This window comes from Balaenoptera physalus (assembly GCF_965194825.1).
Source record: "Balaenoptera physalus genome assembly, chromosome: 13".
NCBI classification, from domain to species: domain Eukaryota; kingdom Metazoa; phylum Chordata; class Mammalia; order Artiodactyla; family Balaenopteridae; genus Balaenoptera; species Balaenoptera physalus.
Window position 1 is genome coordinate 29,672,012 of NC_138892.1, and position 24,066 is coordinate 29,696,077.

A 24,066-nucleotide genomic window follows, 5' to 3' on the forward strand; every position below is an offset into this window, starting at 1 on the left:
CTGATGATCTTTTAATACGATTGTCTGACTGACTTTCCATATGCTTCTTTCAAAAGCAGCCTTAAGCCATTTGATTCTTAGTGTAAGCTATTTGAAAACCTTAAAAAACTGAAGCAACAAAAATGTACAATCATGCAGGCTCACAGGAAACAAAAAATTATTCATAGTATTTGCCAGTGATTTGTTTGTGTTTGTATCTGTATTATACATTATTTATGAGACCACAAATATAAGTTAATTATCATAACTGTCCCTTGAAATAAGTCTTGTTATTAATATTATTATTATTAAAAATAACTAAGGATCAGAATGTTGCCCAAGGTTATTCAACTAGTAAGTTTCAGAGTAAAATTTAAACCAGGTTCTTTTAACATCAAACTAGAGAGACCCTGGCACTAAAACCTCCATTATTTTCCTGTTCCTTCTCTTTCATCTTTACTTCTTTTAGCTGTGTCCAATATTGAGGTTTATTTTCTCTGAAATTAAGTAATTTGATTATTAGGAATCAGAAAAAGATTTTCAAGTGATTGCAATTAACACACTATCTAAGCATCTCTCTTAGTTGTCAAAGTATTTAAGGGAGAGACAGGACAGATGATCCTTCTGAACTGAAAGCAGCTTTGTCAAAAATATGGGGACTGAGCAATCTTTGCCAAACACATTTCTTCCTCATTCATTTTCAAGATAAAGTAGAAAATAAGATACAGCTTTCACTGCCAATGTTCATGGTCACATTCTTTTAGATAATTAACATGAATCATTTAAATCAGTTTGAGTACCAGACACGCTTAGAGCAGAATTTCACTGCACTTAGCATACCTACATGCCAGCATGTGGAACCCACAAGAATATTCTTTAGTAACTCAGGCCGAACGGCCCAGGGCCTTTTAACATGCTCAGAAACCAATTTCTGATATAATGGTAACAACAAAGAACACTTTCAAGACTGAGTAGCAAGCGGTGGGATAATTTGGGAGAAAGATAAATTTAAAATTCTGTTTTGTTTTACAAATATCTTACTTAGTGTTAGAGTAAAAATCCAAATAGCATTCTGGATTTCGAAGACTTTAACAAAAAGGGAGATGGGCCTATACTTTAAATATTATGTGCTGAGGAACTGAGCTTATTGGTTAGGTATAGACTGGCAGAGTGGCGACCCTAAACTCAGCAAATAAACAGATGAGGACTTTTGCTTCTCACTCTGGCTTTGCCTGGGCACTGAAATCATTACCACACACACTACAAAGTATGGGGGGAGAAACCACTAGCTTTGGGTGTTGCTCACGCGCACACCCCATTCATCCTTGAGAGCCCGTTTTTCACAGTGTTGAGTGACACGGGCTATGGAGTCAGTCTCCTCATGTGTGAGTCCCAAGTCCATCACACCAACTGTGTGGCCTTGGACAGTCATACAACCTCTCTGAGCCTCAGCTTCCTATTTATAAGATAACTCGTGAGAATTAAATTAAAAACTTAATGGTTTAACTTAGAGCCTGGCACATAGCAAATGTTCAATAAATGTTACTTTTACCATGGAATCAGTCACTGAATCAAGAGCCACGGAAGCTTATGCACTGGTGATCAGAGGAGGGAAGGGATGGGATTTGCGCTATAATGAAGACTAACTCTACTGGGCATGGGTTCACCTTGCATCCACTTCCCAATCTCTTGCTGAGAGCCAGGAACGGAAGCAGGTAAATCAGACCAAGTCCCTCCCTGTCCCTCAGTATCTCTCAGTCTAGTTATCTTATAAACACACAATTTCAACACAATAAAGGAAGTGAAAAAATAAGAATAAACAAGATCAGTAGTTATTGCGACATAAGGTTTCTATGAGTTCAGTCACAAAATATATACATATGCTGAGAAATTATGTCTCCAAACCTGCCATTATTTTACTTGTATGTTTATCCACCACCTTTTTTGAACAGTATGTAAGTCTACTTACATGAATAAAAGCTATAATGAATACAGAAATAGATATATAAATATATATAATAAAATATAGATAAAATTAGATTAAATATAAGCTACACGCAATAATATTATCTCATAAAATAGTTTATTATATATATAATATAGAGTATATTATATTGTCTATAATATCACATCTTATATTGTATATTATTAATTATGTGTTATATTACATTATAGTATAAAAATATAAATTAGGAGAGTGAGGCAAAGAAAAAATAAGAGTTGAGAAAATAATACGAAGCCAGGGGCCAAGTACATATTTGAAAATGCATACCATTTTGTATTATGATACATATAGATACATATAATATTGAAGTTTTCTGGGCAATAGTGTTAGGTTTTAAGGAACCTCATACGTGCTTCTGCTATGCCCTACCTAACTTTAGAATCAACTGAGGGACAGAAATGGGACTCAGACAAATAACATTCAAAATATCCCCTTTATTACTGATAAAGGCTAGGTTGTAATATATGACTTAGGTGTGAAGCAACTATGGGCTTCTTAATACAACACTTCAGAAACAGACTAGGTCATCGGTCACAGGCAATGCTGGTCAACCACAGGCCTCAGAATACAGTAAACCTTAGTGCATGCACAGAGGGGCAAACCAGAACTTGTGCTCCTGCCAGGCAGGCAACTTCCCCTAAAAAAGAAGATGAACCACTCAGGCCAAGCTCCTTCTCTCACTCACCAATTACCCTGGTCTTTCTTCCTCTCATAGGAGGAGTGAGTAAAGGGGCCCACAGAGGATATACCCACTCCCCAACACGGTGGCCTCTCAAGCCATCAGCCTTGCCCATTAGGTTCAATATAGCTTTCCATGTCAAGAGAGAAAAGCAGCCCATTTCTTAGGACAGTCACTCCTACCTTCGTGAGGCCTGCCCTCATGCCAACTGGCACTCTTAGATGTCCTCTGCAAGTCTGTAGATTTTGGCCCCAGAAAACTCTGAAGTGGATCCAAGAACATCAGTGAATTTATCTCAAAGGCCTCTCTGCACCTAAGATTGAAATTTCACTCTCAGTTCTGTGTGCTACCTCAAATTATATCAAGCCACATTATCTAATATCAGAGTTTATGAGAGTTTCTGCAATGAAATGAAATGCTAAGTAAATACACTCCAATAAGACAATTCCAGAAACATAGAGGACACAGATTAACATATAGCTCTCCTACCTCTATAAAGTTTTTGAGGAAAAATTAAAAACTGCACATTAATGTCTCTCGCATATTAAAGTCTAAACTTGTTTAAATCCAAAGATATTGCTGTACAAAGTCAGAATTACTTGCCTTGTGATTTAAAAGTCCAAAGAATATGCAGTCCAAAACTCCCCTTTCTCAATTTCTTTTGCTTCATCCCAGCTAGATGAATTCTTTTTGCTTGGGTCAAGCTGGCTTCTTTCAGTAACTACAACCTGAGTAGCCTCTACTACATACAGATGTAGTTCTTCAGAGGCACATAAATTGCTATCTGTTCATTACCAAGTCTCCCATGACCTTGATATTTAAAGAGAATGAAGCATTAATTGCACATACAATATTGTCACATTATTGACCTTAACCCCCATCAAATTTTTAAAAACCAGGTAATCCTGAGTCCCTAAAATAGTTATTCTAAGCAAAAGTATATTCCCCAAACCAGTACATACTGTTACCAGAGACCAAGAAGAGAGTTGATGGTACCTGAGAAGTTGGAAGATGGAAGAAATCTTGGTTTGACCTCATCCAGATATTGGTCAGCGTATGTTCATTGTCTCTAGTCTGCATAGTGTGAGCTCAAGTACAATTGGGAGAAATCTCCCACCAGGAGTTAAATTATGGCACTGTGTTACCATTATTAGAGCAGCTGTTCTCAAAGCGTCAGCATCTCCTGGGAGCTGGTCAGGAATGCTAATTCTCAGGTCCCACTCCAGACCTAACGAATCAGAAACTCGAGAGGGGGGCCCAGTGATCAATGATTTAACAAACCCTCCAGGTCATTCTGATGCACCTACGGTATGAGCAGCACAACATCCCCAAACACAATGGCTCTTCTCTCAGAGTATTATTGGAGATATTCCTGTTTCTTAGCACAGTTTTTATACATCCTGTTTTACTAGCACAGGTGAGTGACGGCAGGCCCAATTACCAGGTCCATCTTAGGCTTCTCTTTCTTTCTGCATACTGCCTTTGAATTCCCATTTTCCTGCTAAGCCCTGGTATTCTGGTCCCTGGTGTTGCACTGAGTATGTGTTCTGTCAAGTGACAGATTCTGTTGTAAGCAAGGATCTTCAGCCAGGGGTTTCTTCAGTCTGGAAGCTATGTGCCCCAGGGCAGGGGCTTTTACTCTTGCTTCAGGCTGTGGAATTCAAGAAATCTGCCTCCCAGAGAGTTTCCACTTCTTCCCCATGTTTTTGTTTTGTTTTGTTTTGTTTTTCAGCTGGAGAATCAGCCTCAGCAGATTCCTGAACTGAAACTGCTGTTGATGTTTCTGATGCCTGTGGTCCTTGGGAGGCTAGTAAAAAACAATCCTTCTACCATATTCCCATCAAGACTTTACTCAACATTTCAAAGTTCCAGGACTTAATTAGCATTTCTGTCTCCCACGTCCTATTCTGCGAAATTAATTTCCCCTCTAGTGTAGTGGTTCTCAACCTCGGCCATATGTTTGAATCACCTCTAGAGTTTTAAAACATTTCAAGGCCTAGACCACACCCTAGACTATTAACATCAGAATCTCTGGGGGTAGGACCCAGGTAGGGTATTTGACGTCCCACAGCTATTCTTTTAGTGTGTCAGGTACTATCTTTTTAACCAGTTTAATATGCTTTTTAATTTGGTCCCTTTACTTCTCTAGTATTGTGTGCTAAATGAGAGCCTTTTTCTCTTTTCTTTCTGGTCCAGATTTTTGTTTTTCTGACACAGTTCTCCAGATTTTGTCTTGTGGCATCTTCCACAGAGACATTAAAAAATCAGTAAATTACAAATCTGCCAAAAGTAACACTGTTCAAAAAATCTTTGGAAATCTTCACATTTCTGAGTTGGATAATCTTATCCTGGACATGTTCTCCTACCATACTAATTTCTAACCCCAGATGGGACCTGACTTCTTATTGCCCTACATAGCCTTTTTCTTAAATGCCTGATTTTCATTAGACCCTCCCTAATTCCACAAATTTCTCATTCTAACACTCCTAGGCCAAGTTATGGTAAACCTTGTCTTGAGTTTGCTAGGAACAGAGAGGCTTACACTGTTAAGGTACACGCACACACAGGCATTGAAATAATTCAAGAATTACTACTTGGTAATGTCGTCATCCATCAGGTCGTACAATTATTGGCTTGTGATGTCAGTGTACTCCACATAAGATGCAGATAGGTGGGCCCCAAAGGATAATCACAGTGACAGCATATCAATATCTTTGTTAACATTCAATATGGGCTTTAAAGAGGTAAATGGTATATATGTAAATATATTAAACACTCCATTTCTTAATGCATACAAGGAAAAAAGCAAATAAAATCTATCTAAAAGATATTGAGGATTGATCAACTCTTTTTAAAGTGTGTTTTCTCTGGAGTTATGATATCAAAACTCTGATCAAAGACATAAACATGAAAGAAATCAAATACAGAACATTTAAGATAAAAATCCTTCACAATAACTATATTGAATCTATAACATACATAGAATGGATATTGAAGGGGATTCATACATTTTGGTACTGAGATTAAAAAGTACGATCATAGAGTGAAATATTGCCAAAGCCAATTAACTGTTATTCAGCAGCCTTCTCCTACTGGCAGGAGGATTTCTATCATGTTAATGCCTGCAAAAACTTAATGATAGTCAGCAAATCTAAGGATTTTGAACCCTTGAAAGACAGCCCTTCCTTTACATTATGCTATTATAGAGCTGATATGCCCAGGGTCCTTTGTTCTGCTCCTACAAACTTTTGATTATAATCAGGCCCCCAAGTGAAGCTACAGAGACTACAGAGAACATATTGGTGGCAATAACAGGGTTCACGCTAGCATCCTGGCTTAGTACAGTCTTTGGAATTTGTTTAAAGTAATTCTTCCCCTGAGAGATAAAGTCAGGTTTCTAAATTTGTAAAATTTTCAAGCCTTTACCACTGATCCTGTACATTAGGAAAAAAATTAATGTAATAACTATCTATTTTGAAGGCAACTGGCTACTAGCTGCTCCTCCCTGGGACATCCTCCAAAATGCACATTTTCTTATTCAAAATGTCTATAATTATATCTGATAATATATACATCATCAACATCATCATCAATGAATAGCAGTTGTATGCAGAGAAGTTCTACATATTAAAAGGCACAGCTTGTTATAGTTTGTGCCTCAATAAAGCCTGTGTTAGAAGGAACAATTTGCTTTGTGTTAGGATGGGAAAGATTGAAACTTAAAAAAATACTAAATTACTTCATCATAAAATAAAGAGCTAGCATTTGAAAGTTTCTAAATATCTTGGTTTTCAGTCCAACTTCTTTGTTTTCAATTACTGTGATTGACTGTCTCTCCCTACCCCCCCATCCTCATGAGATTACTGATTTCAGCCTACACTAAATTGTCCTGGCATCCTTACTTGGGGAACAAGGGCAGTAAGGGGAAAGGGAACATGAACTGACTTTGCTATTAAATAATGTTTCTACAGCCTTTGCCAAAGTTCCCTACCAATATTATTTGGAGACATTCAATTAGAACTAGATGATATATTTTGTGAGAACTAAGATATTGGAAACCTATTAAGTTTCTGGAGTCTAAGGGGATGATGGTGAACAGAGTCCTGAATAAACTGGGATAAAACTGAAGTAAAAAATCTTTCTGGCAAGTAAAAATGAAATATTGCCATGTTCTGACAACAAGGAAAGGAAATGAGAAAATAAACATGTGAACAAAGAAAAAAATGCTGAGGTCCCAGAAGAGACACAGACTAGGGAGGGTATGATTAAATGGAACCTTTAAATCATTAGCTTTGTTTCTTTTGCATTAAATTTTTCACTTAAACATTGCACTGAATACAAAGAAGCATTACCATGTAGAGTTATCTATGAAGAGTAACCATACATTAGGATAGATTAAAAGAAAAGGAAGCATTTACATGGTTTCGTCAATACATACATATCTTAGCAAGTCAATATCAAATGTTATGATTATTATATGCTATTTTGATTAAACAAAAAGCCATTAACTAATTTTGACTTGCAGATATTGATTCATTATACAGATTTATTAATTTTGACTTAATAAAATACTGAGATTTAAAGATAAATTGAAACAATGGTGAATTCACTAAAATTAAGTGATATAATATTTCAGTAAGTACTATACCAAATAACCAGATCAAAGAACAGTTGTTTGTAAAAGAGAAATCAGAGAGGATAGAGAGACAAAAAAATGTGCATTTATTTTTTCTAATGTCAATGATATGTGCTAGATAGCTCAACCCCCAAAATATTAGAAACTGTTCCATCAGTTTAATTAGGAAACACATAAGAAAACAAAAATTGAAAAGGTCTGTATTAGGGCAAGTTACATTAGCAGCTGTAACAAACAATTCAAAATCCCAATGGCTTAACACAATAAAAATTTATATCTTGCTGACATGACTACCCAATGCAGGTCAATGAGTTTAGTCTTCCAAGTAGTTATTCAGGGATTCGAACATCTTTCATGCTATAACGTCACCATGCTCACCTTTGTCACAGTGGATCTTCTGTTGACAGATTAAGGGAAGCGAAAGAATCTGAAGAAAGTATGCTTACTCTTCACTGAATTTGACCAGATGTTGCACATGACCTTCTCTCCCCATCAGTTGGCTAGAACTAGCCACATGACCCAAGCTAGAGTCAAATAAATTGGAAAATTTATTTTAGCTGAATGCCCAGGAGGAAAACGAAATGATTTGGTGAATATATGAAATTGTCTTAGCCATCATGCTTAACCAGACTATAGTTTCATTCTACATAATACTTATTTCTCACGAAAGTGAGAGAAAATTATGATAAATGCGGCTTGAATTTTACACTCTACCTACATCACTGTTATGTGATTTTTTTTTATACTTGTCAATTTCAGGGAACGACTGGCTGCCAAGTGCTCCCACAGGGCAACATGGCCTTGGTAGGGTGTTCAGTCTTCAGGTTCAGCAACTGACTAACATAATCAGTCACCATCAGAGCTGATGGTAGGCTGATAAATGACACCAAGAAAAAAAATCATGTGAGGCTTAAAATATGTACAAGAAAGTCCATTTATGAATTTATAATATGAAGTCATTCCCAGCGATGACAATGCTCACTTTTCCTATCCAGAGCTCCTCTTCTTCAGAATGAAGATATTTAAGAAGTTAGATTATTCAGCATGATTTTTTTTTTTTTGGCTGAGTACAGAATCAGTAAATATTAAGGACGTTGTGCAGTTCTGTGGCAATGATAATCAGGTTCAAATCCTGGCCTTACTACATAGAAGCTATGTGACCTCAGGCAGTTTATTTAACCCTCCCTCCTTCCATCCTCAGTTTACAAATCTATTAAATGTGCACAATTATTGGTACAGATTTTTGTGTTGTATATGTGACTATTTAACTAATATCTATGTCCCCATGAGGGTTAATGTTATATACATTATTGTTGTTTTTTCATCATTATATTTGGTGGCTTAAAACAACCATTTATTTAGCTCACAATTTTGTAGTTCAGCAATTTGGGCTGTGCTATGCTTCTAGTTTGCACTGGGCTCACTCATATATCTCCAACCAGCTGTTGGGTTGGTTCAGGGATGGATGGACTAGGTTGGCCTCAGCTTACATGGCTTTCCTGTACTCCATGTGCTCTGTCATTTTCCAACAGGCTGGAGCCAGCTTGTTCATATGATGACTGGGCAGGGTTCCTAGAGAGCAAATGAAAACATGCAATATTTCTGGAGAACTACCCTCAGAACTGACACAACAATACATTCTGTTGACTAAAGCAAATCAGAAGGCCAGTCTAAATTCAAACTTCAAGGGATGAGAAATTACCCTCTACTTCTTGATTGCAGGAGTTGAAAAGTCATGTTACAAAGGATCTTAGAAAAGGAATAATTGCAACAATCCAAAAAAAACCACGCAAATCTACCATGAAATCAATGGTGGATGTGCCAAAAGAAGTACACAAAGCTCTGAGAGCCACTCATCAAACATGTTTGTCTAAGTCACAAAGATCATGAGATGTTTCCTTGAGGAAGTAAGACCTGAACTAGATATGAGGGGCAAATAAGCAATTACAAGGCAACTTTGGGAGGTGGTGGATATTATCCAATATCTTGATTGTGATGATGGCATCACAGATGTTTGCACATATCCAAACTCATCACACTGTACACATTAAATATGTGAAGTTCTTTGTATAGCAATTATACTTTCAATAAAGCTGTTAAAAATAAAATAAGGGAAAAAAAGCTGGGGAGTGGAGGGAGTTCCAAGCAGATGACTAGTGCATGCAAATGTCCAAATGTCCTATAGAAGAAGGAATGTGGAGAGTATAAGAAACAAAAGATGGCCAGTGCAGCAAAAGAGGACAATTGGCAGGAGATGAAGGCAGAGGACACTTGAAGGGCAAACCATGCAGGACTCTGTGAATCAAAGAGTTTTAAATGTATTTTAATAATAATAGCAAACCTTTCCATGGCACTTACTATGTGTCTGACATTATTCTAAGTGTTTTATGTGTATTAACGTTTTCATCCTAACACAGCTGTAATATTTATATCAGGATTTTACAAATAAAGAAACTGAAGTTCAGGGAGGTAAAGTAACTGCCTAAACAGCGAGGCTAGATTCAAACTCATCTAGTCCGGATCCTTCCTCATAATCAATATGTTGCAGTGCTTCTTCAAGGCCATTGTTCTGTCGGTTATCAAGAGCAATAAAAAGCCACTGAAGGCTTTCAAACAGGGGTAGACATGATCAATTTTGTATTTTTAAGAGTTCATTCTCACTGAAGGTTGAATATATAGTAGAGGAGATCCCAACTTCCTGTAAGTAGCCTATGACTGTATTTCAGGCAAGAGAACAAAGTAACTTAGATTATGGTGATGGTAATAGACAGGGAGAAAAAAACAATGGTATTTATAGATGTTTAGAAAATATTAATGATGGGTAAAATGGACAGTTGATCATAACAAGTGTAATGTTTGGCACAAACATTCAGTCTGGTTGATTAGACAATTATAAAGACTGGTGAACCTTCCATCATTTACAAATTCACTTATTCATTTAGTGATCCTTTCACTCATTCATAAATATAGGAGTCAAATCTGAGTAACAAATTCTTTCATAGCATTCTTTCCATCACACATATATTACATTTTCATTGAGTTCTTCATTGGAAACTTAGTGCAGATTAAGCGCAGAGATGAAAAAAAATTAAAATATCAAAAAACAAAATACATTAGTTTTTATTAATTCAAACACAATGCTTAACAGCAGCAAGTGGTTTGTGAGTGTTCTGAACAGGTGTGAGTGGCATGGTCAACAAGCGGTCTCTACTGAAGGAATCAGCGGTGAATGAGACAATCAGGAAGAAGCGTGACTGCTGTTTCTGAACGTACTAATTTTTCATATTTTTCCTCTGAAATTAATATAAATAAGTAGGCTTAATGGTAGTAATATGGTTAATATGGCTGTATGGATCATTTATATGTGCTTTTTGCTAAGGGACAAATGGAGATTTGATTGAAATTTGTTTTTTGTTTTTTTAAGTTAATTTTTATTGGAGTAGAGTTGATTTACAATGTTGTGTTCGTTTCAGGTGTCCAGCAAAGTGAATCAGTTATACATATACATCTCTCTACTCTTTTTTAGATTCTTTTCCCATATAGGTCATTACAGAGTATCGAGTAGAGTTCCCTGTGCTATATAGTAGGTCCTTATTAGTTATCTATTATATATAGTGTGTATATGTCAATCCCCATCTCCCAATTTATCCCTCCCCCCTTTATGTTATTGTCACTTAAAATGGTGCTGAGTACTTTTATAGGAAGATTCTTCTATGGGCAACGTTGCTGACTATTGCGGAGTAAAAGTCTCAAATCTTTTGCAGTATTATTAATAACAATATAAATATTGCCGGTAGAAGTCTGAGTACACATCATCTGGGACAAAAAACTGTAACTGACTCACTTTCTACTGAGATTCCTTATTTCTCCAGGAGCAGAAACTTCTTCTAAGACACCTCGGGGTCATTTCAGCCCTGATTTTCCTGAGATTGCACTGAGGTGCTGGGTTGCTTCTGTGGAGTCAAGTCTGTGCTGGGTGTGGAGGCTGAGGCAGGGTGGAGGACTCCCCTTGGCACTATTATCTCTGCAGCCTGACGTCTGCTGAGACGTCACTCTACCCAGGTCACTGTCTATGGGCTATGCATTTGCCATCCCTGGTAGAGATATACCTCTCTCGTGGGCACGGAAGGTGCTTCTAAACACAGTCTACCATGGCATCAGTCATCTAAAGGACAGTAAACAAGAGAATAGAATGAGACGACAATCAACTCAAAGATGTACCCTGCTGGTACTGGGTCAAGAAGATAAGCAAGTGCAGTGATAACTAAGCTCAAGGTCACATGTGGGAGTGACCTTGTATTGTGTTTTTAAACTTTAGGGAAATATAATGATTAGATCAAAAAGTCAATTCAGTAGGGAGCAAGTCAGAGTAAAATAAGGAGGCAAAATGAAAAAGAGTGGAGAAAAACTCCAAAAGAATGAATATTTATATCAGAGGCTCAAATATGTTTGCATTTGAGTGTTACCAATTGCAGCCTGTGAAAGGGGGGCAGGGATATTTTCTGGCCATTTGTGTTTATTCCCAAATTTAGGTTTCTGCAGCATAAGCATAAAGTCTGCCACACAGAGAGCCAGGTGGTCACGTTTCCCTGGCCTCATTTCTCTGTGTGCATTGCCTCACAGCTTCACATCACGGTATGAAAATCGTTAAAGAGGAAAAGACGACAGAAATCTAACTCACTTCTATTCAATGGTGAGAATAAATGGTGTCTGCAATGCAAAAGGCTCTCCAGACACAGTACTTTGAGGCTATAGTTCTGTAACTTTGCTGAACTGAAAAAACATTCCTTTTCTTTGGTCTTAAAATTTATTCAACATTCACATTTTATTAGCAAGTAAGCATGAACAAAACAGTTTTTGATAAACACAAAAGTTATTTTGCCTCATTATACTGAATGACAAGTGAGACCTTACAGCTTCACATCAAATCAGTGGAAAAACAATTATCTGTAAAAAGTATGTGCAAACATTTTTCTACAAAGCTAAAGATTCAAGGCAACGTGTCTGGAATGTGTTTCTCCCTTTAGGCTGCCTCCATTCCATGAAAGATCTGTCTCAATTTCCGCTCTTCCCAGAGCCTCCTTTTGGTCTCTCTGCAAATCCATTCCTTCTGAATCTGCCTCCTTCCGACCCTGCAGATGGAAACCGTATGTTTCTCTGTTTAGGGAAGTGTGCCCAATCTTCTCAAGCAGAGATTTCTAGACACGTTTTATAATATCTTCATGTATGGCTTCCTAATGCACCAAATACACTGTAATTTGCTTTTGGTTTGCTTTCAACGCATTCATACATTCGTTGATTTTTTCTCAGCAAAATCTCTAAAATTAAGCATAGAGCTGTGAATTAGATTTATTTTGGACAAGCAAAATTTTTTTATTATATTCAGTAAGTACTTGTTGATCACCTACTATGCTACAGCCTTGAGGTACAAAGATAAAAGACATAACTCAAAGCGTACCATCAAGTAGGCTTGGGTTGGCAGAAACCTGATGGACCCAATCCCATACAATGTAGGAAGGGCTGAAAAGGAGAAACTACAGAAACATAGAAGGAGACACATCCAGAAAAGTAAACTGACAAAAAAAGTTTAGCGTTCCTTAAAAGGATAATTTTCATTTGTGAAGGAATGTATTCAAGTGTATAAAAGTGACATTAAATCATAAGACTATCTTAAAATTTTATGGTTAACTGAAACATCTACCTAAAATATTCAGAAAATATCTAGCCTAATTATGTACTTATTTTACACATGAAAGTAATAGCTTGCATACCATTTTGACATTAAATAAGTTAGAAAGTAATTTGTGTGTTTTTCTTTTTTAATGAAAGCAAATAAAGAAGGATGGAAAGAATCAGGAGGCAGGGAGAATTTGGAATTTCTGGGATGCCATGAAAAAACTAGGCCTCAAAGAGTGGTTCCTACATGTTGATAACCAATTGTCTTGAACAGATTTCCTGCCCAAAGTTACAAGGTCGGCAGGAATGTAGGGTAGGGAGGTAGGGATTTACTAAGGGATACAAAGGAACAGACATTGAGATAAGGGAAGAAAGTTGAGAGTAACGGGTTGTTTTAATGCAAACAGTGTTCTTAGAAGCAACAACTCACTACATAAAATACGCAAGTAAGAAGAGTGTAAGTGCAAGTGTAATCTAAAATAGAAGCCATGAAAAAAATCTTTGAGAAGCTTTTTAAATTTTATAAAAGTGCCTCCTATTGTCAAAGCTCTCAAAAAGGTCAATTTTAATACCCAAATATTATTGGTAATATTTGTTATTCAAATAATAGTGAAAATATATGAGAAATAGCATTCCATAATCAAATCATGTAGTTTTCTTGTGTCCATATATTTTATGTTAGTACAAAGGATACTTTTCACTAAAAATGCAATTGGCGGAAGTGTAAGTCATTGTAAAGGAACAGAATATTTGAATCTAGAAAACCAAGGATTAAAAGGACTTGAAAATACACATCGATTTCTTATTGGTTATTGTCTACAAGAGGAGTAGAACTGGGGCTGCAGGATGAAGGGGACTTTGGATTTTACTCTGTACACTTCTGGATTAATTTGAATCTTTCACAACAATAACGTATTCTTGGAATGCTAGGTATTTAGAAAACAATAAACGAGGTTATTTTTAATCTTGTGAAGAGCAGTAAGACCAAAATTAAAAAGGCATTGGAAACTATTACTAAGATTTGAGAAACAAAATTAATTGAAAACAATAACAGTAACTGGAACCGCATGTACCTTCCCAGGCAAGCAGGCGTCCCACCCTGTTCAACTTCAGAACACCAGCGACCTCTTGCGGCAAATATGGATACATTTTAAATTTGTGTAACTGCCACAGAGGGTGATTGAGAAGGTTGCCTGATGAAATTCTGCTGCTTTTTCAGATTGAAATAGCGACAGTGATACCTTCGGGGAACAGAGAGCTCCTCACCCCGCCACCACAGCCAAAGGAGGCTGAAGAGGAAGAGGAAGAGGAGTCCACCCCCAGGCTGATTGATGGCTCTTCTCCACAGGAGCCTGAATTCCCTGGGGTTCTGGGCCCACACACCAATGAAGGTCAGGTCCATCAAAGCTGGATTGTAATGAAGTCCACTTGTTCATTCCTCAAAACTGCCAAGCTCCAACTCTGCAGGGAGCCCCCATGACCCAAGGAGAAAACTTTGTTATAGGCTAGGTTTGAAGCAGGAGATATACATGTATTTTGTATTAAAATATAAAGCTGTTTTAATAATTCCGCTTTGGCATGATGGACATGATCAAATAACCAAAGATTTGGGGTCAAAATACTTGTCTGGCATCATTACTCAGAAAGCTTTGTAGTGGAATGCATTTCTAGAACAAATTATACACTATCAGCAAGATCAGAATCTGTGTCTGAGAGATCAGGCCCCAGCAGTTCAAGGAGATCAAGTGATGATGGATGCCGATGATGATGATGGTGATGATAGTAATGATATTTTACATTGATTGAGCACATGCTTTCTGTGGGCCATAATGCTCAGCACTTCACATTACCTCGTTTGACTATTGCAACCTCCTTGTGAAGGTATTAGTATTAATTTTTTTTCATTATTACCCAGGAAACTAGCTCAGAAAGCGTAGGAACTTTCCAGAGATCACATAGATATTAGGTTCACACACTGGGTTTGAAGCAAGCCTGTTCTGATTCTTGTCTGTGTACTTATTGGAAAACAGGCTTCTTTTCACTCAGTCCTGGGAAGCAGCAGGAAAAGGAAAAGAGAAGAAAGTATTTCATAACATTGGACTCCATCTCGTAGGGCCTGAAGTTGATGTAAACCATGGCCTTTTATTTAGGTCATGAGAAGGAATTCCTGGTGCTGAACCTGATTCTATGATTTGTCGGTATTTCATGTTAGAATTTGTCAGTGTCAACCCTGGGGGCTGTTCAAGTGGGCTCACACCAGAACACTTTTACACACACGGAGAATGGTGTTGTGAGGGGGTATAGAGTTCCCATTGCAAAGGTTTAGTTAGTATCAAGAGTCTCTGTACTATAAATTCTGGAGACACAAGACTTATCTTAAAATGACTACTGTTTTCACAGATATTTGTGTCTAGTACAGAGAGACAGATATGTAAACCAACTTAGAGACAGTAATGTGTTATAGGTAATATAAGAAAAGTTTGTACAGAACACACTGAGAGAACAGAAGAGAGGAGAGAGCATTCAAATCCCAGCTTTGAGACTTTGCTAGATATACAGTCTTGAGCAAAGCATTCAATGTTTTTTTGCCTTTGTTTCCACATCTAAAAAATGGGATAATAGATAATAGATCTTACCTCATAGAGTTGTTGTAAGGATTAATTGAGTGAAGTTAGTGCCTGGCCCACAGTAAACATCATAAATGTTAGTTATTCTCAATACTCTATTCTTGATAGGAGAGTATATCTTTTTTGTTTACTCTCAACAAACTTTTCAGTGTGCAATACAGCATTGTTAACTATAGGCACTGTGTTATAAGCAAATGTCTAGAACTTAATTCATCTTACATAACTGAAACTTTACACCTGTTGAACAGCTCTCTTTCCTCCTCCTTGCAGTCCCTGGTAACCACCGATCTACCCTCTGCTTCTGTGAGTTTTTAACTGTTCACCAATAAGTAGTGTAAAAAAGTTGTCTTTTGTGAAATGCTGCTTATACGCCAGCCACTAAAGTGTTTTATGTACATTAGCTCTTTGAAGAGATATAACAATACTAAGTAAGTACTAGTTACTATTATCTTCACTTTATAAATAGGAAAACTAAAATTCCAAAATACTATAAAAGTTGTCCAAGGTCATGGAAGTGGTACGTAGGGGTGCTGGAATGAAAATAGAGGCCACTAAATCCTGTCTTTAATGAAGATACCATATTCTTTCCACATAGTCAACTTTCTATGAGGTAGCAGAACATGCTACAGGCAGAACCAGGTAGATACACACACAGAGAGAAGGAAATGTACGTATCCAGCAGAAAGTCCTCAAAATACGGAAATTAAATATCTCTAGAACATTACTTACTTTTAAGTAATTTCAGATCTTTCAAAAGTTGACTGATCTGGCATCACTACCTGATGAGCCAGGAACAATAGAAGAGCAGAATGTCCAATCTTTTTAAAAGCTTTAGTAAAACTTATGGCTCAATAATGTCAGTTTTGAAACAATATAAGAAAAAGTATGACAAAAAAATTTTTGTCTCTAAAGGAGTCTGAGAATAAGCAATGAAGTTAAAATTTTAATTCACATTTTACTTTCCAAAGAGGAAGCATCTCTCGAAATTCTAAACCTTAAAATTAAATTTAAATCCTATAAATTTATCAAAGGCAAATAGTTTGGAAATATTTAAAACATTAAAAATCAAAATATTATTTGTTACTATGAATACCAATTTCTAGAAAGAGTATTCTGAAGCCACATAAAGTAGGCTTGAGTTATGAGTGGAAAAAACTAGAATTAAATAATAACTGGTGTGACTATATATAATTACCCTAAGTGATTATTAAACTAGCATGACCATGAATATATAGAAGAACAAAATGCTTTACTTTCTAAAAACTGTGATAAGTAGCAAATATTCATTAACAGTGATTAGAGAAATTAGCAAGTATTAAATATTTCATAGCTCTCTCTTAAAATTTTTTCCTAGATTTACATTCCTAAAATAGTTTTCATTCCTGAAGCTGTTACTATAAGTGATTTTTCTATTTAACAACAGTAATAAGACCTTAGCAGGTGCATTACTAGTTCTTGATTTCAAACCACGAATGGCTCCTTCAACGAAGGCAACCAAATGTCCCGATTTGCCTGGGAGTGAAGGGATCCCAAGACCGGGGGCTTCCAGTGCTAAAACTAGCAGTCTCAGCTAAATGGGGATGAATTGACACTGAGCAATCCCAAGAAAGTCTTCCATCACTTTCTTCTTCTATCTCTCATGGCTAGTTCACTTTCCCCATCCATCTCATGTCTCACAACTTTTTTCTCCTCCTCCCTAAACTCCTCAAACTCATCAGAGAGCTTAGCCGCCTCCTTCACAAAGAAAATGCTGTCTTCCGGTCAGCAGCTCTTTGGTCTTTCTGTTTGCAGACGTATAATTTACCTACATCTACATCCATGCACCTCCTCCTATTACAACAGAGGAACAGTCTGTCCTCCCACATGTGGGATGTAAATTCTTCCGATTGTGTTTTTTTTCCCCTACTACACCTATGATTTATTATCAGAATTTTGCACTCCTTTTCCAGTAACGGTGGTAGAATTACATTAAGTTAATTCATAATTTTTCCAGGGTATGACTAGTGACCAGAAACAACTAGGAAAACTGACAAATTATAGAACAAACTTTCTCTCAATGAACTAAATGATACATACAGGGATTGAGCTAGGAACCTTGGTTTCACAGATGCGTCCTTCACACCACAGATTTTAAATTAAACTGAAATCTTCATTCTTCCCATTTTTTTTTTAGTCCCATTTCCTGCTGCCCTCTCAGGATCCTTTTTATATTCAGTCTCTCTTCCTCTGGATTCTTTTCTTCAAATCTCTCCCACTTTAGTCCATTTCCTCATCATACACACCACAAATATGTCTTCTTACAGTTATCACCATCTTTCTTTCCTTTTTCTTTACAGTCAAACATCTCAATAGCATTGTTTGTATGTGCTGTAACTATTTCCTCACCTCTAACTTCCTCCTTCAGTGGCTGTAATCCAGCTTCCAGCCTCATCACTCCACAGTGTTTACTGAAGTTTCCTATAATCCCCACAGTAACTAATCCAAGAGACATTTTTCAGTCCTTAACTGACACCTCAGGAGGCTTAGATTATTTTCTATTCCCTATTCCTTCAAACTATCTCTCCACTTGGCCTCCATCGTCCATCCTATTGTCCTTCTTTTCTTCTGGCCATTGCTTCTCTATCTCCCTTGAAGCTCACTGTCCTCTACATGACCAATAAACAGAGAGTGAAGGACGGGTAGGAGTGTGTATGTACGGGGGTGATAGAAAACAATTAGATTAATAAATGGAGATATAATCCAGCCTGACAACTCTTTTGGATCTGTTGTCTTTTCTATCACCATTACCCTAGCCAAGCAACCATCATCTTTTATCTAGATAACTCATCTCCTCTCTGCCTGCTGGCCCTCCCTCAGTCTTCCAGCTTACCTTCAATCAGCGTGACATCTTAACATGCAAATCTGATCATGTAATACCCCTGCCCATCCTTAGGATAAGGAACAAAACCTGTAACACAGCCTATAAGGCCCATGTGTGTTATGTCTTAAACACTGCAATGCTCGCTGTGCTGTAGCTACAGGGACCACCTTCTGGTTCCTCCAAAGTGAAGGGACTTGGCACCTGCTGCTTCCTCTGCCTGAATGCTCTTCCCTCTCACCTGCATAATCAAGTCTTGCTCTTCCTGCAGATTTCAACTCAATTATCACCTCCTCAGAAAACGATGACTCTCAGACTGAATCAAATTCCTGTAGTTTATGCTCCTATGGTATTTCTTGACATTTACCACAGTCATCATTTTATTTATTTGTGTGATTAACATTTGTCTTACATAGCAGATTATAAAACAGAACTGTCTCTTTGGCTCACCACTGTTTCATCAGCTAGCACAGTGCCACTTACAAAGAAAAGATTTAATAAATGCACATTGAGTGAATTAACATTAATGATTATTGCCCTATCTTCTTCTTGATTTTGTTTCAGTGGGTTGTTTAAATATTGAATGAAAGACCTAATAAAAATATTATATGTGATGTTTTAAATTTATAAAAACCACAATCTTAATATTTACATTTGAAAATAGAATTTCCAGTAAATATAAGAGCAATAACCATGCAATATTCACTCAGTAATTTAAAATAAAATTTTAAAGCATTACAAAGAATATATTAATTATTGGGGTAGCCTTAGTTGGTATATTTGACTTTAATATTCCATTTAAAGAAAACTATATGAGAAAATATTAAATATGCCAGAATAGTCTGTATGAGACTCGAATCTTGTTTAATAAATATTCGTAATCACATAATTTGTTAGAAATTGCTTTTGTTGCTTACATATATTGTTTGCCTCTTTCTTTTAGACTTTCCAACCTGCCTTCTGTGTACTTGTATAAGTACCACTGTATACTGTGATGACCATGAACTTGATGCTATTCCTCCGCTGCCCAAGAACACTGCTTATTTCTATTCCCGCTTTAACAGAATTAAAAAGATCAACAGAAATGATTTTGCAAGCCTAAGTAAGGATGATGGCACTAATATCCTTCTCTTTACAGACTTTTCCTAAAATGTTTGCACTGTGAAATGTTGGTACTGAAAATGAAACTTGAATATCCAAATATGACTCAAATCAATTATTTTTACGTTTGAAGGTTTGTTTTATAAGAAAAAATGATGAATAATTAAAGGTTGTTATGAAACTATATAGTTGTTGATATTCTCAAACTATTTTCAACTAAAGAAAAATCACAAATAATTCTATTTTATAGGTTAAAACTCATTATCATGTTGTAACAATAAGAGTAGAAAGTCATGGTCATATATTTACTAGGATCTGGCTTGTCTGAATAGACTTCCAGTAAAGCACAATTGCTTTATGGTTGATGAATGCAAACCTAAATCTGACTTTATAATTGTTGTCAACTTTGAAGAATTTTGGTACATGTCTTCATTAAGTGTTTTAATCATTCGAAAGTTTCTTTTTAATGCCTTTGTATTTTAATGCTAATGCATCTATTACTATTAGAAAATACAACAATCTGCCATCAATGAGAAAAATGTTTTAAATAGAAAATCCAGACAAAGTTTATGAAGAATATAGGGAAAAGACCAGTTAAATATAATGAGTCAGTTTCTTTGCTAAATTTACACTTTCTTACAAGTGCATAAATATGAATAGTATTTGGGGAAAACAATTAAATTTTTATAAAGTTGTTAGAAATAATTGTTTCATTAATTGTCCATTGCTAATTAAATTCATTTTTATATTTGCTTGTATATGGGAAAATTTATATTCCTATTTTTATGTGAGCAAAACATATTCAAGAATATTTAACTACTTCCCTCATTCTTTTTTCCAGATGATCTAAGAAGGATTGATCTGACATCAAATTTAATATCTGAGATTGATGAAGATGCATTCAGAAAGCTGCCTCAACTCCGAGAGCTTGTCCTGCGTGACAACAAGATAAGGCAGCTCCCAGAATTGCCAACCACTTTGACATATATTGATATTAGCAACAATAGACTTGGAAGGAAAGGAATAAAGCAAGAAGCATTTAAAGTGAGTTTTAAGTTTGAATATGAAAGACTTTCATCTTCCCATTCCCTTTGCTATCAATGACTAGCCTTTTTATTTCCACAAAAGGGATTCAATTTGATGAGACTTTTAACTCCTAAAATAAACTTTACAACACTATGTATCATGCTTTGGGGAAATACTGTGTTCTGGTACATTCTGAGGCTGCTCAAACACCAAGAACAGAAAGCAGAGCTGGAATAAGAAGTGCGTGGCTATCTGGAGCACCAGTCTATAAATTGCACCTGGAAATGCTGTAAGCTGGATGAATTGTATTTACCAAAAACGCCACTTAACAAGAGTATCTTATGTAGTTGGAAGGACAACTACTTGTACAGACTGTGGGTGTTGCCTTTGAGGGTAGAAGCCTTCTAAATTATTTTGTAAGGAGAATGGATTTAGTTAATCTTATGCATTTTGTTTTTTAAGTGAAGGAAACAAGTTTGGGGTTAGAGTGACTTGCTTGGAATAACAGCACAGAGTCTGAGAATAGTAACCAGATTGGCTTTCTTACCCACTCTTTCTCCATTCAAGCTGCTCCTCTAAATATATGTTGAACAAATAAATTTAAACTACTGTTTGAAGGGACATCACATTACTTCCATGGTGGCTACAGGGGGTTGTGTGGACCCGTTAGCCCTGAGCAATGGTGGAAACCCTGTCTCTCCACTAGCCCTCCTGTGACACCACCCTGGTGGGCAAGGAAGTTAGGGCACCTCATTAGAGCCTGGCAAAGGTCGAAATCTAGTCTCTCCACTCAGATTTTGTTGGCATGGGCGGTAGTGAGTCACAGTTTGTCCTGTGATGTTTGGCTAGAGTAGACCTGTTATTGTCTAAACTTATTCTGTCTTGCTAGGCTGCCCTTTACCTGGTACTTGGGCTGGAGCGAGCAGGATTTTGTTGGGGAGAACTTTTCATTTCTCCATTCCTGTAACATGAAGGAAATTCTTGCTATGTCTCACCAAAATCCTCAAAATCCTATTGCAGAGTGTCTTATGTGGGAAGTCGCTGCCTTGCTTAAATAGAGAAAGTTAGAGTGGGCAAAGAAAGCTTCTGCCTAGAGATTGAGAAACACGTTTCATTTGCATCGAGAGATATTTGTTTGCTTTCAGTTCTTCCAAAACTCATTTGAATTGTCCAGTAACATAGAAAACTAATTTGCCTCAGTTTTACAAAACAAGACCTGAACAGGCATGTATTATTTCACAAATAGTTTCACAGACAGGGAATGAAAAATACAACTGTAGCACCACTAATTTTTATTAAGACCCTACATTTGGAATGTTTACAGGATATGTATGATCTCCATCATCTCTACCTCTCCGATAACAACTTGGAACACATCCCTCTGCCACTCCCAGAAAATCTACGGGCCCTTCACCTCCAGGTAGGCTTCTACTAGTAAGTTATCCCCAACACCTCCATGGAAAACAGAAGCAAACAGGATGGGATGCAAAAGCTGTTTATAATGGCATGTTGATACATTGTGACAATTTTTCTTTTATTTTTCTCCTGTCTTTAATTCATTCTCTCTCTCAATCTGAGTACAAGGTAATTATACATTCATGACTCTTATCTCTACTGATTTATTTCTGATAACTTTAGTCTTTATTTTCATTCTTTGCCAAGTCATAATGCATCTTTTTGACATACAAAGCTTCTTTAAAAAAAATGAGAGCTTCATCTGCTGAAGAAATGTGTAAAGATTAGAAATGGAAGAGAAGAAAGAGGGAAAGAAAAATCTAATTTGATTTCTAGCTTTCAGGGGGAAAAAAAAAGTCAGTTTTAGCTCTTGATTTTAGGTTCCATGTACGGAGGAAGATTCAATCCTAGGGCATTCCTATCTGCTGAGAGATGACAGACTTCCATCTCTCTGGATTAAGAAAATGCAGTTTTTTCTAAACCAACATATTTGAAAGCTTGCATTATTTTAAATCCCTTTAAGCTACATTTTATCTCTGAAATAATGAGTGAAAACACATTTTCAAAATGTTATGATTTAATATTTTCTAAATATATTAAAAATATGATCAATTAAAACAAATGGTTTTGGTTGTTGAAAAAAAGAAAGATAAATTATTTATTTCAGATATGAGTAACTTTTGTTCTACAGCTGTAATCAATGTAATAATTTCATCTGTGGAATAAATCTGTAGGGAACACAACCATTATGTGCTCAAAGACACGATATCATGGTGTAATATTACAATCTTTTAGCAAAAAAAAAAGTATAGACCATCACAAGAAGTGATTTTGCTATGTGAGAGCAAGTCTGATTCTTTTTTTCTCTGTGGATCCTGTAATTATTTACCTCTGTGAATTTTCTTTTATTCCTATTTATATCTTTCCATACTTCTTTTTGGTGTCTTTTTGTGAATATCTGTCTATGAGTCTTGTCTACGAGTCTGTCACTTTTGAGAGTTTTTCTGGCTGTGTTAACTTCCTTAATGTGTATTCCCTTTCTGGTGCTCATCCTGTTTCTCTATGGCTCTCTCTTGGTCTCTCTTTTTCTGGGGGTGAATTTCTATAAATATGAGGATTTCTTGCCTTGTTTAGGATTGGAAGAGGATTTTCAAGGGCATCCTCAGGGAAATTTTGGAATTTTTTTTCCAATTCTGAATTAAATTTTATTATTATTGTCTTTGATGATATTGACCTCTACAGAGTAACCAGGTCTCTGATGTTATATTTAAACTGAATGTGCTTGTATATACAATATAAGATTTTTTTGAAGTAATTGGCTTTACAGTCCCTATTCTAAGGTTTAAAAAGGCCTTAAGTGAACCTTTTAAAATATTTCTCTTTCACAATCACCTCACCAATATCCAGTATAAAGCTGTTTTTAATTTAAATTATCTTCATTTTATATTCATTTTTAATGCTCATATAGAAATCTCCTTTTTTGATTCATTTGAAAAATGTTTTTCAACATATGGTATAGTAATTAAGAATGACAACTCTGGCAAAATCAGATTCCCTGGGCTGAAATTCTACTTGACACTATTTAATGATTGGACAAATATCTAAACCTGCCTGCATCTCAGTTTTAGTTTATAAAGTGGGTACTGCATTTACTGATACATGATAAGTATCACTTAAAGGTGAGGCATGATAATTATTAACAATGTGTATCTACTACCTAGCAAAGAAAATAGTACAGTGCATAGGCACTAAATCTGTATTATTCCTCATGGGCACTTTGTAATAATAGAGAGTCAATCCATCAGAAAGATGTAATGCTTATAAACACATATGCACCTAACAACAGAGCCTCAGAAGTTGTAAAGACTACACTCTCGGAATTAAAGGGGGAAATAGACAATTCAACAGTAATAATTGGATTCCTCAATGCTCCACTTTTAATAGTGGATAGAACAACTAGCCATAAGATCAACTAAGAAATACAAGACTTGAGCAACATTATATACCAACTAGCCCTAACAGTCA

The 24,066-nt window shown here is 36.3% G+C and overlaps 1 protein-coding gene across 1 annotated transcript in view; it reads left to right on the top strand.

Annotated features, from left to right (window-relative positions):
* EPYC (epiphycan) overlaps positions 1–24,066 on the top strand; it is a 73,927-nt gene that overhangs the window by 40,144 nt on the left and 9,717 nt on the right. The window contains exons 2-5 of the mRNA XM_082419183.1: positions 14,195–14,366; positions 19,403–19,561; positions 20,402–20,604; positions 21,911–22,006. Coding sequence (XP_082275309.1) covers positions 14,195–14,366; positions 19,403–19,561; positions 20,402–20,604; positions 21,911–22,006 — 630 coding nt within the window. The remainder of the gene's footprint in view (positions 1–14,194; positions 14,367–19,402; positions 19,562–20,401; positions 20,605–21,910; positions 22,007–24,066) is intronic.